Here is a 19,501-nt window from a genome sequence, read left to right on the forward strand (position 1 = left end):
AATGCATAAAAGATATTCAAATTATGGGGAATTTTTCAATAAAAATATAGGACAGGGAAAGCAACTTTCTGAACTATAATTAAATCAGGTTTTTGCTTTCCTAAGAATGCTAATAAAAAGAACTTACTAGTAGCTTCATAAGTAAAGTTACATGATGCAGTGTTGCCATTGGAATCATGTGCTGTAGCTTTGACTTCTACATGTTCTTTTATCCTGATACTGGTACTGATGGCTGGCTGGTAGGTTATATGTGTGGCACTACTAGAGGCCACAACATTTACACTGTTGTATGTTATATTGACCATATCACTGTTAGTAGCATATGGTACATAGACCACATCTACAGGACATCTGATTGTGAGAGGATGTATGTCTAAAACAAATAAATAGAACTACTGAATGCAATATAAAAATTCTATAGAAGGGGAGTAGTTTCTGGAATTGAGAACCCAAGATCATTTCTATTCACACGTTTGTCCAATCCAGTGGCTATTATTACAAAAAAACAAAAGATCGATGAACATTTTTTTGTCATTATGTTAATACTATTAGAACTTACTACAACCAAAAATTGATGTACCTTCAGACAATTTCTACATAGTAATAGTCCCTCTCTTGATTGAGAGTGATTTTCAGTTAAAACTTTTTTACAGCTTTTTTATGAAGTTAAAACTCATTTATTCCTTATATCTCATATTGACAATATAAAGAAAGAGTACAATAGCTTTGATTTTATGTATATGTAATAGCATACCTATATTTTTACCTTAAAATACACCATTGTACAAATGTATTTGGACCTAAGCCAATAAAATATCTTTTAAATTAAAAGTAATGAAAAAAATATCAATGTTTCTAAAAACCTTAAAACAAAGTTACCATAATATTTGAAAAATATCCTGTACCAAAAAACACAATAGATCAATTTACAGAAAACAGTAGCATGAGCACCAGAATCACAAACTGTTACTGGTTTAAAGGAAAATATGTTTAAGCCTTACCTATCAATATTACATGGATTTCACACTGTTCAGAATTTCCTGACCCATCTTCAGCAGTAAATGTTACAGTGGTGTTCTAAAATATCAAATTTATATAAGTATAAATACATCTGCTAGTTTAGTAATACAACAGAACTCATGAAATTCTCTGTATAAAAAATACAATATTTTTCATCAGTGCCATGAACTGTTTTATATAAGTTATATTTTAACACCTAAAGATAAATAAAGATGAGCACATATTTTACATCCAAACTAACAAAAAATTTTCTTGCAACTGGTTAGTTTCAACTTTATCAAGAGTAAGATACTGAAATTAATATTGCTCTTAAATTTCAGTAATTTTGTATTGAAGACCTTATATCTCGGGGGGACTACTTCCTATGTACAAGGTGATAGGACGGACGTGCCGCTGGAATAGGTAACATTTTTCAGCTTGAAAAAGTGTGAATAGATAGGGAAAACTATCAGAAATATATGATAAGGCCAATAAGATTCCCATTACTTGTAATATGAAAAGCCCTGTAATTTTTCACAACCAAAAGTCTCGCCGTAAGAAAACATTACATAATGAATCTGAGCCTTAGATCTGAGCTTCGAGCAAAGGTGATATTTTCTTAATTATGCCAGAATGTGATTTTCGTCTGCTCCTGGACTCATTACTCAAAATTATCACGTATCAATGACGTCACGTAACTTAGCACTTAACCCAACCAATAAGGGAATGGTTTATACATTTTTACCTACGCAATATATGAAAAGGTATACATTTTTAATATCTAAATTATATGCAAAGGGTGGGGTAACAGAACCCCAGCGGCACCACCTGTCAATTAAGTATTGAAGTGCCCCCTTCCAAGCTTTATATACAGTTCTTTGTTGAATTAACAATATAACGGACCGACTGCAAAAACATTGGTTATTACTTCCACTGTTTCTGTCGTGATTTCATTCAAGTTATTTTCATTTTTCACCTCAGTGATATGATGACTTGCACAAATTAGTCCTTTATCTTAAGATATATTTCAAGGCAACAAAAATGATGACATCCATAAATATCGTGGTTTAAAGTCAGACAGAATTATTTCTTTTTGAATTTTACCTCTCTGAACAGATAGGGCTGTCTTAAATCTTCAGGCGTTACTGTTATCTTTGGACTGATACCAGAGTTATCTACTGCTGTTGGTTGACTTATGTTCACAAATACTGGTCCCCACAGTTCCTTGTGAACTATGATATCTTTTGTTGGACAGTTCTGGAATACGGGTGGTTCTACATCTGTCAAAAAAAGAAAATATTTCTATTAATTACATTGGTTGAATGTAAATAGTTGGTCTAGTCTTATCTCTCATTTAGGGGGGGCCTCGGTGGCCGAGTGGTCTAAGTAGTCGAACTACTGTATCACTAGCCAGTCAACACTGAGGTTGTGAGTTGGAATCCCGCACGTGGCAGGTTCGCTCGATTCCTATCTTAATTGACTAGGGTTGTCAATTTTCCTACCAAAGGTTGGTGGTTCTCATCTGGCACTTCGGCTTCCTCTACCATTAAAAACTGACCGCCACGAAATAGCACAATAGTGTTGAAATTGGCGTTAAACACCAATCAATCAATCAATCTCTCATTTAGGCAAATATTCTTGTTTTGCTTGTACAGCAAATTAACACAATTAATTTATTCATTGTCCAAGCCCTATTATACTCAATATTTATTTACTAGTAACATTTTCTTTCTGTTTTACATAATCTGATCATTTGAAGCAAATATGATTTATAACAATGTGAAATATAATCAGGGACTATTCACCTAAACAATTAGGGACAGATGAATTCCAGAATGCTGTTGTTGTTGTTAGTACTTCCACAGATCTCTTTTCTCTATTCATTTCAGTAAGTAAAGCTGATCTTTTCTTTCTTTTCTTCCTTCCATCTGCCAAAAAAAATAGATTTGATTTACTTAAACAGAATAGATTTTGTGCAAACATCCCGTTTTAAGTCTAAAAAAGTATAGCCTTCATATCAAAGATCTTAGTTTTTTTTTAACGATAATGATAAGCTTTGTGATTTGTCCTCACAATCAGCATTTCTCAGTATATAATAAAAAATTAACAAATTAAATCAGAAAAGCAGTTCTTTCATTTACTTATATAATTCCATAGACCACAATTATAAGATGAGATTCTGCACTAAATTATATCTAAACAGAATATGATTTCCATGACGACTAAGTTTAAATGAAAAAAAGCAAACAGACACCAGTAACTGGTCTATAATAATAAATAAATAATAATTTCTACCAGTACATGTTAGTATATATTATTGAGGCATTACAGATAAGCTAAAAAGATGCATCTGATTTCATATTCCCAACTTCAATTCAATAAACACACATTTTTCAGGAAGTTGTAAATAATAGCATTCATTAAATCATATACATTTTTTCATCAGGTCTGAGGGTTTGTTATTATATAGTAGGAGAACATATTCTGTCATCTGAAATAAAGAAAGATTTTATAAAAGGTTCTTTCTTGAATCTTTATTTCTCATACATGTGAGTAATGAAAAAAAATTGACAAGACATACTTATATTGATTTGCTATCACTAGTTCAATTGAATTCAAACCACAGATATAAAGTTGTACTAGAATAAATTTTAACATTTACGGAATAATGTCTAGATAAGGAATGATTTAAAGCTGTCAAAAATTGACCATAATCATTGGATAAATGTATCAAGAGAGATTTACCGTAGATTGCAAAGCTTCAAATTTTTAAATTAAAAAGAACAAGTTAATTTGAAAACCGACCGTGCGAGGGCTGTATAGCCAGTCAAGGTCGTTAAAAACTCCCATCATCATCATTTGAAAGAGATAAAAGAAAGTTAACTGAAAGGAATGTAAAAAAAGATAAGGGAAGTAAAATTTTCAAGTATAAAAACCTGTAACATTGTCATCGATATTAAGACAGGAAGAATTGGTGAATTAGAATATAACTGTTCAAGATGTGTCCAATGCTAAAATACCAATCCTCTATGACTGGATTAAATTTTAGCTTTAACATAAAATTAACAATAAAACCTCTAAGTCATTCATGCATAAGATACAGGTTAGATGATCTAATAATGATATAGACTTTAATTACAATCAAGGATATCCCATTGACAAATATTGTTGGCATGATCTGGACCTTTATTCAAATCTTTAATAATTGTTCCAGCATACAATGTAGGTCAAGGTAACTTAATTTTTCATTGATCTTAGTAAATATTTATGATATTTGAAATTGTTAATTATAATTGCTCTGCCATTTGTAGCTGCTTTGATCAGGACCTCAATGGGAAAAAAAAAAAACACTATGGAGTGAATACACAAACAGACAAACAATTGTAACTAACCAGTGAACAAAAAAAATTATACCCTCTGAGACTTCACTTGATAAGGGGACACAGTTTGTTAGCTGGTTTTTTTTTTGTGCTGCAGAACTGGCGTATCTTTAGTTTTTACTCAGATCTGTCTAATCAAGAAAATAAATATGTCGCATACAAGTCCTTGCAGATGTTTGTGCCAAGTTTGGTTGATTTTTTATTCTTAGTTTGGTTACTTTTCATAAACAGTCAGTATCTTTACATAATTTTAATTATATTACACTTTTAACAATTAATTGTAGAACTATGTATGTAGTGAATTTATGCCATTAAAATACAATCTACATAAATAGTTGAGTTTAAATTTGTTAGATAATACTAGCTTTTTTGGTTAACCCTATAAAGCTGAATATATTTTTGTGAGGCAATACCTTGCCAGTTAAGGAAAGATGTTTCCTCATTGCACAGATTGTCAGAACAACAATAAATACATGTGGTTTGATAATCAGTAGGGTCGCATGCATTCAGACTAGCTTCACACAAATTGGCACACTTCTTTGTAATGATAGCTTTCTTCGTGTAATACACAACCAGAGTTTGACATGATTCTCCCTAAATATAAGTTTAATATATGTATAATGTTTTACTAAAATTGATTATTAAAATATTAAAGTAAAAGCATATCTTTGACAAAATTAACAATTTGTTTTTTAAATAAAAAAAATAAATTATGCATAGATCTACAAATATTTACCGGTACTGTATTTAATAAAATAAACTAATGTCACAGAGATATGTCTCGCCTTTTTGTAGTTTTGATCGTAAAATGCAAATGTTGTGTCTAAATGGCAATAATTAAACATGTAAACTATGCAAAACATTCAAAGTCAATGAACCATGACTGAAGGCGCAGGGCCAAATAACCTCCAAGGAAATGAGAAATGCCAATGCTTATAAAACTGCATACCAAATACCATTGACTTATTTACACTAAATGGTTCCCTTTAAACTTACCTTAACACAAACTTTAACTTGTAAACTATGTAAAAAATTCAGTCAATGAACTATGATGAGGGGGCAGGGCCATATAATCTCTATGGAAATAAGATTTGAAAATGCTAATACATCTGCATACCAAACATCATTGTCTTAACATTAGTGATTCATCTTATACTGATTTGATCACAAACTTTAACATGTAAGCTATACAAATCATTCAGTTAATAGACCATGACTAAGTGGCAGAGCCAAATAATCTACATGGAAAAGAGATGTGCCAATGCTAATAATACGTCTGCATACCAAATATCATTGACCTACGACTGAGGGGGCAGATCCAAATAATCTACATGGAAATGAGTTGTGCCAGTGCTAATACAACTGCAAACCAAATATCATTGGCCTACCAGTAGTCTTTTTCTATAAACTGACCTAATCACAAACTAATACATTGTTGATGGCGCTGACGCCACTGCTAAAAACAGCAGGCCTAAGTCTTGCTTTTTCAACTTCTTCGAGATGAGACAAAAAAAGATTTATAACAATGTGCAAAATGGTAAATTAAAACAAAAGTTATTTATTTTGTAAAAAAATAAAATCTTGTATATTGATCCATTTTTATGTTTATTTCAAATAAAATCACAATTACAAAATATTTCAAGTTTCTTTTTATCAGCAATTAAGTTTAAAAAGAAAGAAAAGAAAATAACCTGTTGACATTGCTTTGTGATCTGATTACAACTCTCATCATTCTTTTTCCTGTTGCATTCATAACAAAGTGGAGGATCAGTCTGTTCTGTTGTTATTTGTGTCGACAGTAAGGCTGTAGTTATTTTCAAAGGGGTACTTGTTTGTAATGTAGTTATTGATTGAGTTTGTGTGATAGATGAAACAGGGGTATGAATAGATGTAGGTTGACTTGTGGATTCTATAGTGTTAGCTTGTGACTGATTTGTATATTCTGTAGTTTGTTTGTCAGCTGTTCTAAATGTGTCCCCAAGTTCTGTACTTGTGTAAGGAATATCACTGGTGGAAGATGAATTGACCTGAGATGCTGTTGTATTAATTTGTGTGTGTTCTATTGTTACAGTACCACCGTGTTCTGTATTTATAATGTCAGTTTTAGCAGTTGTAATTTCAATCTGCTCTGTAGTTATTGGATCATCTTGTCCTGTGGTTGAAGTGCCATCCTTTTTTGTTATTGCATCATTCTGAGATATGGTTGAAGTGACAACTTGTCCCGTAGTTATTGCATTATCTTGTCCTACGAGTGAAGTGACAAATTGTTCTGTAGTTGTTGCATTATCTTGTGCTATGGTGTAAGTGTCAACTTGTTCTGTAGTTGTTTGTTCATCTAGAGCTGAAGTATTCAATTGTTCTGTATTTATTGCATCATCTTGTTTAATGGTTGAAGTGCCATGCTTTTTTGTAGTTATTGCATCATTCTGAGATATGGTTGAAGTGACAACTTGTCCTGTAGTTATTGCATTATCTTGTCCTACGAGTGAAGTGACAAATTGTTCTGTAGTTGTTGCATTATCTTGTGCTATGGTGTAAGTGTCAACTTGTTCTGTAGTTGTTTGTTCATCTAGAGCTGAAGTATTCAACTGTTCTGTATTTATTGCATCATCTTGTTTAATGGTTGAAGTGCCAATCTGTTCTTTAGTTGTTGCATCAAGGTGTGTTATGATTGAACTGCCCAACTGTTTTGTTGTTGTTGCATTATCTTGTCCTATGATTGAAGTGCCAATCTGTTTTGTAGTCGTTGCATCACCTTGTCTTGTGGTTGAAGTGCCAATCTGTTTTGTAGTTGTTGCATCATCTTGTCCTATGATTGAAGTGCCAATCTGAATTGTTGTTGTTGCACCATCTTGTCCTATAGTTGAATTGTCAATCTGTTTTGTCGTTGTTGCATCATATTGTCCTGTGGTTGAAGTGTCAATATGTTTTGTAGTTGTTGCATCATCTTGTCTTATGGTTGAAGTGCCAATCTGTTTTGTTGTTGTTGTACCATCTTGTCCTATAGTTGAATTGTCAATCTGTTTTGTCGTTGCATCATCTTGTATTATGACTGAAGTGCCAATCTGTTTTGTCGTTGTTGCATCATCTTGTCCTACGGTTGAAGTGTAAATCTGTTTTATAGTTGCTGCATCATCTTGTCTTGTGGTTGAATTGTCAATCTGTTGTGTAGTTCTTGCATCATCTTGTCTTATAGTTGAAGTGCCCAACTGTTTTTTTGTTGTTGCCTCATCTTGTGCTATTGTTAAAGTGCCAAAATGTTCGGTAGTTGTTGCATCATTATGTGCTATGGTTGAAGTGTCAACATGTTCCGTAGTTGTTGCATCATCATGTGCTATAGTTGAAGTGTCAATATGTTCTGTAGTTGTTGCATCATCATGTGCCATGGTTGAAGTGTAAACATGTTCTGTAGTTGTTGCATCATCATGTGCTATGGTTGAAGTGTCAACACGTTCTGTAGTTGTTGCATCATCATGTGCTATGGTTGAAGTGTCAACATGTTCTGTAGTTGTTGCATCATCATGTGCTATAGTTGAAGTGTCAATATGTTCTGTAGTTGTTGCATCATCATGTGCCATGGTTGAAGTGAAAACATGTTCTGTAGTTGTTGCATCACCATATGCTATGGTTGAAGTGTAAACATGTTCTGTAGTTGTTGCATCACCATATGCTATGGTTGAAGTGTCAACATGTTCTGTAGTTGTTGCATCACCATATGCTATGGTTGAAGTGTCAACATGTTCTGTAGTTGTTGCTTTATTATGTCCTATGGTTGCAGAAGTTTTTGCAGTGAAGGGTAATGTAACAGATGTCTCTGTTGTAGGTTGTGTTGAAAAAGTTGTTTCTGGTATTTTATTTGTTGTGAATGTTAATTTTACAGAGATTTCTGTTGAGGCTGGTGTTGAAACTGAGGCTACTTTTGATGTTATATATTTATCTTTGGTCATTTTATTTGATGGAGGTGATTTTGATACAGATGTTTCTGGTGTTACTGTTGAAACAAAAATTTTTGTTGTAAGAGCTGATGTTACCATAGGAATTGTTGTAACTGGTAATGGCTCAAAGGAATATGTTTTGGAAGGTGTTTCTGAGTTTTTTGTAAGTGAAGTTGTTCCAGATTGATATGTTGTTGCTGCTGTTGTTACAGATGTTTTTGCTGTCAGTGTTGTTGATACCAAGGGTTCTGATGTGACTGGTGTCGTTACTGATGTTTTATTTGTGGTTAGTGTTGTGACAGATGTTTCTGTTGTAGTTGGTGTAGTTACAAATGTTTCAGTCATTGTTGGTATTGTAACATATGTTTCAGTTGTGGTTGGTGTTGTTACAACTGTTTCAGTTATGGTTGGTGTTGGTACAGTTGTTTCATATTTGGTTGGTGTTGCTACAGATGCTTCTGATGTTTCTAATGTGGTTGATGTTGTCATATATGTTTTTGTTGAAGATGGTGTTGTTACATATGTTTCAGCTGAGGTTGGTGTTGTGACATATGTTTTAGTTGTGATTGGTGTTTGTACAGATGTTACAGATGTTTCAGTTGTGGTTGGTGTTGTTATAGTTGTTTCAGTTGTGGTTGGTGTTGTTACAGATGTTTCAGTTGTGGTTGGTGTTGTTACAGATGTTTCAGTTGTGGTTGGTGTTGTAACAGATTTTTCAGTTTTTGTTGGTGTTGTAACAGATTTTTTAATTGTGGTTGGTGTTGTTACAGACGTTTCAGGTGTGTTTGGCGTTGTTACAGATGTTTCAGTTGTGGTTGGTGTTGCTACAGACGTTTCAGTTGTGGTTGGTGTTGTTACAGATGTTTCAGTTGTGGTTGGTGTGGTTACAGATGTTTCAGTTTCTGTTGGTGTTGTAACAGATTTGTCAGTTGTTGTTGGTACTGGTACAGGTTTCTCAGTTGTTGTTGGTATTGGTACAAATGTGTTTTGTGTAGTTGGTGTTGTTACAAATGATTCAGTTGTGGTTGGTGTTGTTACAGATATTTCAGTTGTAGTTGGTGTTGTAACAGATGTTTCAGTAGTTGTTGTTTTTGGTACAGATGTTTCTAGTGTGGTTGGTGTTGTTGGTTTAATAACAAATGTTTCAGTTGAGGTTGGTGTTGTTACAGATGTATCTGTTGTGGTTGGTTCAAATGTTTCAGCTGTGGTTTGGGATGTTATAAATGTTTCAGCTGTGGTTTTGGATGTTACTAATGTTTCAGTTGTGGTTGGGGTTGTTTTAGTTGTAGATATTGGGGTAGTTGTAAGTACAGATGTTTCAGTTGTGGTTGGGGTTCTTACAGTTGTAGTTATTTTGACTGGAGTAAGAACGGATGTTTTAGTTGTGATTGGTCTTGTTTCAGTTGTTAATATTTGGGTTGGTGTTAGTACAGATGTTTCAGTTGTAGCTGGTGTTGTTACAGATATAGATTTTGTAGTTGGTGATGTTACAGATGTTTCAGTTGTAGCTGGTGTTGTTTCAGATGTTTCAGTTGTAGCTGGTGTTGTTACAGATGTAGATTGTGTAGCTGGTGTTGTTACAGATGTTTCAGTTGTTGTTGGTGTTGTTACAGATGTAGATTTTGTAGCTGGAGTTGTTACAGATGTTTCAGTTGTAGCTGGTGTTGTTACAGATGTACATTTTGTAGCTGGAGTTGTTACGGATGTTTCAGTTGAAGCTGGTGTTGTTACAGATGTAGATTTTGTAGCTGGTGATGTTACAGATGTTTTAGTTATAGCTGGTGTTGTTACATATGTTTCAGTTGTTGTTGGTGTTGTTACAGATGTTTCAGTTGTTTTTGGTGTTGTTACAATTGTAGATTTTGTAGCTGGAGTTGTTACGGATGTTTCAGTTGTAGCTGGTGTTGTTACAGATGTAGATTTTGTAGCTGGTGATGTTACAGATGTTTTAGTTGTAGCTGGTGTTGTTACATATGTTTCAGTTGTTGTTGGTGTTGTTACAGATGTAGATTTTGTAGCTGGCGTTGTTATAGATGTTTTAGTTGTAGATAGTATTGTCGGGATATAATCTACTGTAATAATTCTGATTGAATGTATGGTATTTATTATGAAAGTTACATCAACAAAATTTGGTGTTGTGTCAGCTGTTTTTCCTTTGGTCACTACTTCTAAATTATTCGGAGTTGTTCCTAATGGTGCTGTTTGTGCTGAACTTATTTTTTCTTCATTGATTTGTTTAGCAGTAGAATTTATTGAGTTTCGAGTAAATGTTTGTTGATCTTGTGTTGTTTTAGTTGATTCTAATTCATTTTGTTTGATATTGTGACTTGTTACAGACTGATCAGAGGTTGTTTCAAATTGTTGTGTTTGCAAGACAGAAAATGAAGATACTGAAGTTAGGGTTCCTTTTATAATTGCTGTATCATTTTCTGAAACAAAAACATTCTGAAGTAATATATATAAAAGTTGAAATTAATATAAAACACTGTAAACAATGGTTTATTGAGTAAATGGGGAAATAGGAAAAAGGCACAAAAAATTTCATGCAGAGAAAATATTAAATAAAAAAGAACTAGAAAATAAATAATCAGCTAATTATATTATTATCTGTTATCATGCTTAACTGGTTCAAGCTATGAATCATGCCTCAATAACATATACACAAAATGAAACATATTATCAAATATTAGCTTTTCATCTGCATCAGTTTTCAGGAGTTTTACCATTGAAAAAAAACTGTATGAAAGCATCTAAAAACATACAATACCACTGCATAATGTTAATTAGGGAAAAATTAAACTAGGGTATGTTAAAAGCACATCTAGAAATAGTTGAAAGTTTTTCTAAAGAAAACAAACTGCTGCGTTAAGATCTGATGGGCAAATAAATGCCTTACATCAAAAACCAACTTTCTGCCTTGTTAAGTAAGTGAATTAGAACCCATATTAATACCAGCAATTGTTTCTTCCAAGGAACATTAAAATGTTTAAATATTATAGGAACAGGACAGCTAGTATCTATGTAAAAACAATCAGTGTCTAAAAATGGACTATGCTACAATCACTGACACACTCAGACAATAATATTATTTTGTATGTGTGTGTTTATATATAGTACTGTATAATAAGTTCTGCTATCATTGAAATCAAATTTCTGTAAAAAAAAAACCAATGATTACATTTACCAATGATGCCTTTAATAGGTCAACAGTGCTAAAACACTGAAAGTGAGAAGCAAATCTTTTTTTTAAAATTTATTTTGCCTTTGTCTCAAATTTGCCTTCAATAACTTAGAAAATTAATTTCTAATAAAACAGACATACACTAGGAGCTACATTACTACATAAACATTATCATTTACCTGCATTGATACACTGGTTACTGATCTGGTCCCATGTTTTCTCACTAGGACATATGTAATAACCACTAATTAGAGGCATGGTCACTACTGGCTGTGTTGATCCACAAGACTCCATAACTTTCTCTGAACTTAATATTTCAACTGATTTCTGTTCAAAGTATGTCTTTGCTTCTTGAATAATTGTATTTGCACATGATGAAAATGTTGAAATTGAACCTGCAGTTTCTGTCTGACTGCTCAATTCATAAGCTATAGTAATATTACCCTGAAATGAACATGGATTGGTTACATCAGGATAGGTCAAAGTTGAAGATACATATCAAATCTATTAAACAAATGTTCTTTTTACTGTACAAGAATGTACAGTCCTGTACAAAGTAACAAAGACAAAGCCTATACATTTTTGTACTACTTTAAACTGGGAAAGTTTTTGCAGTATTTAATTGTTAATACGCTAAATTAAAACTAATGCCAATATTTCATAGACATTCAATTAATAAGACCCTACATGAATAAATACCACTTGGAAATCACAAATTCAAGGGAGTGCAAATTCAAATTCTGTCCTTACATTGCATATTAAAGACAGTGGGATAATTTATCGGTTTACACTATTTTTAAAATAAAGATGATTTTATCTAAGTTTTGTTAACCTTTTGATCTGCAACTGCTCACTACAGAGTTGCATATCAACTATAAGATCAATATCTCCAGTGCTTAAAAGAGAACAGAACTATGATTTTTGTGAAATTTACCCAATGTTTGATAGTTATTTCAACTATGCAGGATTTTCAGGATCTTGTATTAATTTTTCATGTTGATTCTACCCAGATTTAGTTTTTAGTTAATAAATATGTAGTGTTAGAAAACAAACATAGATAAGTTGACCTTTATTACATTATTTGACCTCTATTTAGTCCATTCAAGTATATTAGGTACAAAGGTAATTACATGAGTATTGAATACTGAAATACTGAAAAAGGCCTGTAACAGTGACCTATAGTTGCTAAATTCTACATCATTTGGTCTCCGGTTGAGAGTTGTCTCCTTGGTAATCATATCACATCTTCTTATTTTTATATTCTTATGAAAATCAGGCCAATATGGTACATTGTACTAGATAACTATAGGTATACCAAATGGCTATAGATTATCAAACTAAATTTTAATTCTATTACCATCAAATTTCATCTTTCAATTATGAACAATAAGGGTTATTAAAGATATGTATCCGTATACTTACACGCAAATAATTACTAATGAAAGTTGCTGTTATGCTACCATTCTGCTGTAGTATGATGTCTGAAGCACAGGATGGTTGTTTAGCATACTGTTGTACAAATGGAATGGACTCGGCTGAAAGTCTGGTCATCAAACTTTGTATACACGAATTACTACTTGGTTGGTGCCATTGATAGGACAAGAGAAAAGGTGCTATGTACTTTGTACGATCATCTATGATTAAAAAAAAATTAATGCTAAGTACCTAAGATTTTGATGTATTCATAATGTTTTTTTTTCATAAGAAATAAAAAAGCTTTATTCACGAAGTTTTGCAATTTGATTGAAAAATTGAAATTTTTTTTTTCTCTTTATGAAGAACTGTAAACAAATTTACTTATTACAAAATCACTTTTTTTATTTTATTATCTGCTGGCTACACCGTATTGTAAGGAATCCGAATTTTTTAATTCTTCAAACGAAAAGTAAAATTATTCAAACATACTGATATCATGTTGTAGATCTTACCTCTAAGACAAAGGAAGTATGCATTATATAAAGCCATCTGGTATCCTGTAGTACAGTTAAAAGCCCGATTAGTAATGGAAACATTATCTAATGTCACATTACTACACAGTGTAACATTAGATGATGGAAGAGTGGATTGACCAATCAGTGCATGGCTGCTGACATTCATAAGTTTGGAGGCTATCCATGCAATGCATGAATTATAACTACCATTACTTGTAAAACTACTTGAAGTAGCAAACAATTTAACAGCAACCTGGCCATTCAACTGAAAAGAAGAAAACATTTTCAACAAGACAATAGTTGTCAATCTTATGTTAAAATAGTATGTCTGTAATTCAGAAAGTATAATGCAAATGTTAAATTTAAATTGGCAATTGGCAATTCTTTAACATAGTAAACTATGCGAAACATTCAGTCAATGAAACATGACTACCGGTAGATATGAAGGGAAAAGTAATCTATGTGGAAAACAGGTATGCAAATGCTAATACAAGTGATTAGTAACAAGAAATGATTGTAACAGGATGCTGTTACGAAGTCTCCCAAACGAAGCTCCCATAATTCGTAATTCCCAGGGTCGCCTGACATTGGGCAAAGTCCAGTGAAAATTAGTTTGGTCCAGTAAAGTTATATGCATTAGTGATGCCTGGGGACTAACCCTGTATATCATTCAAATCATCTTGGCATGACAAACCAGAATATATATGGTTTAGGGGTGGGGATCTCGACCATTTACAAGATATTAGAACTTTTTCAAATGGCAGGGGGTCAGGATGACCCCTGGGGACTAACCCTGTATATCATTCAAACCATCTTAGCATGACAAACCAGAATATATATGGTTTAGGGGTGGGGATCTTGACCACTTACAAGATATGAGAACTTTCTTAAATGGCATAGGGTGGGGATGACCCCTGGGGACTAACCCTGTATTTCATTTGATTTGCTTTATCATGACAAACCAGAATATATATGGTTTAGGGGTGGGGATCTCGACCATTTACAAGATATTATAACTTTCTCAAATGGCAGGGGGTCGGGATGACCCCTGGGGACTAACCCTGTATATTATTCAAACCATCTTAGCATGACAAACCAGAATATATATGGTTTAGGGGTGGGGATCTTGACCACTTACAAGATATGAGAACTTTCTTAAATGGCATGGGGTGGGGGTGACCCCTGGGGACTAACCCTGTATTTCATTTGATTTGCTTTATCATGACAAACCAGAATATATATGGTTTAGGGGTGGGGATCTCGACCATTTACAAGATATTAGAACTTTCTCAAATGGCAGGGGGTCGGGATGACCCCTGGGGACTTACCCTGTATATTATTCAAACCATCTTAGCATGACAAACGAGAATATATATGGTTTAGGGGTGGGGATCTTGACCACTTACAAGATATTAGAACTTTCTTAAATGGCATGGGGTGGGGGTGACCCCTGGGGACTAACCCTGTATTTCATTTCATGTGCTTTATCATGACAAACCAGAATATATATGGTTTAGGGGTTGGGATCTCGACCATTTACAAGATATTAGACCTTTCTCAAATGGCAGTGGGTCGGGATGACCCCTGGGGACTAACCCTGTATATTATTCAAACCATCTGAGCATGACAAACGAGAATATATATGGTTTAGGGGTGGGGATCTTGACCACTTACAAGATATTAGAACTTTCTCAAATGGCAGGGGGTCGGGATGACCCCTGGGGACTAACCCTGTATGTCATTCAAACCATCTTAGCATGACAAACCAGAATATATATAGTTTAGGGGTGGGGATCTCGACCATTTACAAGATATTAGAACTTTCTCAAATGGCAGGGGGTCGGGATGACCCCTGGGGACTAACCCTGTATATCATTCAAACCATCTTAGCATGACAAACCAGAATATATATGGTTTAGGGGTGGGGATCTCGACCATTTACAAGATATTAGAACTTTCTCAAATGGCAGGGGGTCGGCATGACCCCTGGGGACTAACCCTGTATATCATTCAAACCATCTTTGCATGACAAACCAGAATATATATGGTTTAGGGGTGGGGAACTTGACCACTTACAAGGTATTAGAACTTTCTTAAATGGTAGGGGGTGGGGATGACCCTTGGGGACTAACCCTGTATTTCATTTAATGGGTTTTATCATTTAGAACATTTTCAATTAAAAAGATTGTGTCTATTACAAACGGTTTTCAATTTATAATCATTTGAAAATTTAAAAAAATAAAATCCCATAGGGTTCTATAGTAAAACCCTCTTTTCTTTTTGCCCCTCAAAGTACCCCTTAATAAACCCCATTGCACAAACAAAACCCTGATTGCACCACTAGACATGTTAGTCTAACATATTGTGAAACCCCAAGTTCATCTGACAAGCGGTTTTGGAGAACGGGTGCGGACAAGTTCAAATTTAAAAGCGGCGGAAGAGGAAGAGGAAGAGGAAGAGGAAGAAGAATAATAATAATAATAAGAACTGAGCAAAAACAATAAGTCTTCCCAAACTTCGTTTGGGAGACTTAAATATCATTGACTTACCATAACTGGTTCTCCTAAACTGACGTAATCAATGTAAACATGTAAACTATGCAAAAGTTTCAAAGTCAATTGATCATAGCTGAGTGGGCATGGCCAAATAATCTCCATGGATATGAAGTGTGCTAGTGCTAGTACTACTGCATACGGATATCATTGACTTACAATTAATAGTTCCCCTTAAACTAACCTAATCACAAACTTTGACATGTAAAGTAAGCAAAAGATTAATAGTCAATAGACCATGACTGGGAAGGCATAGCCAAAAATCTCCATGAAACTGCCTACTTCATTTTTTATTTGCCAATGTAAATTACTGGTACATGTATAGATTATTCACTAAATAGATATAAGAAGATGTGGAATGAGTGCCAATGAGACAACTCTCCATCCAAGTCACAATCTGTAAAAGTAAACCATTATAGATCAAAGTATGGCCTTCAACACGGAGCCTTGGCTCACACCAAACAGCAAGCTATAAAGGGCCCCAAAAATGACTAGTGTAAAACCATTCAAACAGGAAAACCAACTGTCTAAACTATATAAAAAAGGAGAAAAGAGAAACACTTATGAACCACATTAACAAACAACAACCACTAAACATCAGGTTCCTGACTTAGGACAGGTGCAAACAAATGCAGCGGGTCTGAAAGTTTTATCTGGGGCCAACCTTCACCCTAACCCCGAGACAGTGGTGCAACAGCACGACACAAAAAGGACACACCATAAAACACCAATTGAAAAAAGGCTCAACGCATCAAAGTATGAGTATTGACAGATTTTAGACAAAAGTTTGACCATGAAAACCAAATTATATAAATAGTTAAATTAAAGACCACAGAAAAATATATCAAAGCCAAAACCAGTATGAAATAATTTTGCTAAACAACCAGTCACTTATGGACCACTCAAAAAGAGCTTGTTGAGAAGAATCTTTAACATGCAAAGAGCGTGGTACTCCCTGAACACGAGACCTCAGATTTAACGTCCCCATCCGACGGATGGACTAAGTTTCAAACCTCAAAAAGAGTTGTTTCTTTTTTTGGTTGTGCATTACTCTCCTACTATAAACCCTTTTTTACCATAAAATCTTGCAAGGGTCAACAGTAATTACATCATAAAAACATTTTTTTATCATAAAATCCTTGCAAGTGTCAAGATTTAAATTTTTTTACACTTAAATCCTCAATCAACTGTAAAGTTACATACTTACCATACCAGGTGACACTGACAATACTACATCCTCCCCTTTACTGTCTATTCCATATAAGCTAATATATATGTCTGCACAATATTTCTTTGCGTCAACCATGTTTCCATTGTTAAACAATGATGTCTGGCTCTGCATTAGTGATACCAATCTGTTCCTATACTCTGTCAGACAAAAAACTTGATTCTGGATGGATAGATGTAAAAACTGTATTGACAATGATAGTCTACCATGTGGAATGAAATATTTGATGTCATAGGCCATTAATAATGCATTAGAGGGTGGAGGAGTTGTAGTCTGAATCAATCGACAGATCTCTGAGGTGGAATCATACTCGTAACTGTTATTACAAGCCCAACTGGAGAATGGAATCTGAAAAGTTTGAAGTGTGACAAAACAGACTCCTGGATTTATTTCTCGTAACAGTCCTTGGAATTTGTCCTGAATGTGACCCTCAACAGCATTTCTAGCACAATCTGTCACAATGTCTGTAGCTACATTTGGACTCTGGATGGCAAATGGTGCTGTCAGTTCAAGCTGTAAACAAAATTTAAATTATTGTCTCATAGTTCTTCCAATTCATTCACTCCATAATTTTGGAGACCTTAAAAAGATTTTCTGCCATTCCCTGAAAACTTTCTGAATAATTGCTCCATTTAAATAAAATCAACCAGTTCATTTTAAAATTTCCTTACTCACCCCACAATTCCCAGAAAATTACACTTTCTTGGTATAAAACAATTACTTCTCGCTCCTGAAAACAGAGGATTTTAGGAACAATATTTAAAATATGCCTACCTCTAATCAAATTTCAGGTATCACTTGCTAATATATTCATTTCAGACAAAAAAAAAACACCAAAAAATGAAAAAATTTTGCTTGCTACCTTGCTCCAATTTTTGTACAAAGAACAAGTATTCAATTTGGAGTGGCCAAAACTAACAAAGACTTATCAATTATTATACAGTTTATAGTAAAAAAAATAATTTGTATTTTGAGACTTTTTCAAGAATACTATAATACATTATAACTGAAAAATAAGATGAAAAATTGAAAACAATTTGAATTATGTTCTAGTTGAATGGATCTTTTTTAATCAGACAGACTTCTCTTCTTAGAGATATAAAAAGTTGACCAACATCTAATCAAGAGTATTTGATTCAGTGGTTGTCATTGGTTGCTGTCTGTCAAGGCCATTCTTTTCTCTTCTAAATTGTTTCACATTTTTTATGCCAGGGCCTTTTTTGTACTGTAAATTCAGAAATTATTGTGAGTTTTTTTTTTATTGTGAATAATGTGACTGGGTGAGTATTGCATTTATAAGAACTCACATTCTGAAATCTGAAACATGCAGCTTTTCCTGTAATAGCAATAATCATTCTAACATTTTGGTCTGTCTGACGCAATCGAAATAATCAATGCACACAATAGTTTCTGAATTTACAGTAGCTTAAGCTTAACCAAAGAATAAAGTTCCATAACTCCTTAATGTCATATCAGAAATTTATTAAAAACTAAAGGGAGGTTATTTTAATGGATATAAACTAGTCAACAAAGTTTCATGAAAACTGCTCAAAGAACTTTTGAGTTATTGTCTGAAAACTGGAAAATCCCCCTTTTATAATGAATAAAACCCCATAACTCAGAAACGTAAAATCTAAAATTTATAAAAATCGAAAGGGAGCTCACATCAATAGATATAAACAATTCACCAAATTTTCATGAAAACTGCTCCAAGCATTTATGAGTAATTGTCTGAAAACTGGAAAATCCCCCTTTTTAAATAAATAAAACCCCATAACTCGTAAACGTAAATTCTTAAATTTATAAAAATCAAAAGAAAGCTCACATCAATAGATTTAAACAATTCACCAAAGTTTCATGAAAACAATAACTCATTTTTGAGTTATTGTCTGAAAACTGGAAAATCTACCTTTTTTTATGAATAAAACCCCATAATTCGGAAAAGTAAATCCAAAATTTATAAAAATCAAAAGGGAGCTCACGTCAATAGATATAAACAATTCACTAAAGTTTCCTGCAAATTGGTTAAAGCGTTTTTGAGTTATTGTCCGACATGTTGACAACAGACAGATGGACGGGCAAAGGTATACCATAATACGTCCTGTAAACAGGCATATAAACTTTACGCAATATAAGCCCCTGGGAAGTTGCATTTCCTAAGAAGAGGTTTATCATATATCAAAAACAAAATCTGCAATGTGTGGAATTGGCAGAAGAGGTTATTATTATTCAAAAAAATTCTATAAAAAAAAAGTTTTTATGTAACTCAAAATTAAAATCTTTTTTTGTTGTTGT

At 33.5% G+C, this 19,501-nt stretch overlaps 1 protein-coding gene across 5 annotated transcripts in view; it reads right to left on the bottom strand.

Moving 5' to 3' along the window:
* The window catches only part of LOC127709241 (uncharacterized), a 142,061-nt gene that overhangs the window by 48,808 nt on the left and 73,752 nt on the right, over positions 1 to 19,501 (bottom strand). For 4 of the 5 annotated variants that reach the window (XR_007985563.1, XM_052214656.1, XM_052214652.1 and 1 more), the window contains 10 exons: positions 17,186 to 17,719; positions 13,424 to 13,691; positions 12,918 to 13,129; positions 11,675 to 11,939; positions 6,071 to 10,743; positions 4,793 to 4,973; positions 2,805 to 2,927; positions 2,104 to 2,279; positions 1,002 to 1,077; positions 128 to 373 (listed from right to left, as the gene is read on the bottom strand). Coding sequence is in view for 4 of the 5 variants with exons in the window: in XM_052214656.1 (XP_052070616.1) it covers positions 128 to 373; positions 1,002 to 1,077; positions 2,104 to 2,279; positions 2,805 to 2,927; positions 4,793 to 4,973; positions 6,071 to 10,743; positions 11,675 to 11,939; positions 12,918 to 13,129; positions 13,424 to 13,691; positions 17,186 to 17,719 (6,754 nt within the window). In the remaining variant the exon portion in view is untranslated. The remainder of the gene's footprint in view (positions 1 to 127; positions 374 to 1,001; positions 1,078 to 2,103; positions 2,280 to 2,804; positions 2,928 to 4,792; positions 4,974 to 6,070; positions 10,744 to 11,674; positions 11,940 to 12,917; positions 13,130 to 13,423; positions 13,692 to 17,185; positions 17,720 to 19,501) is intronic. The other variant, XM_052214653.1, reaches the window with a different exon arrangement.

This window comes from Mytilus californianus, unplaced genomic scaffold (genome assembly GCF_021869535.1).
Source record: "Mytilus californianus isolate M0D057914Y unplaced genomic scaffold, xbMytCali1.0.p SCAF_7, whole genome shotgun sequence".
Lineage (NCBI taxonomy): Eukaryota > Metazoa > Mollusca > Bivalvia > Mytilida > Mytilidae > Mytilus > Mytilus californianus.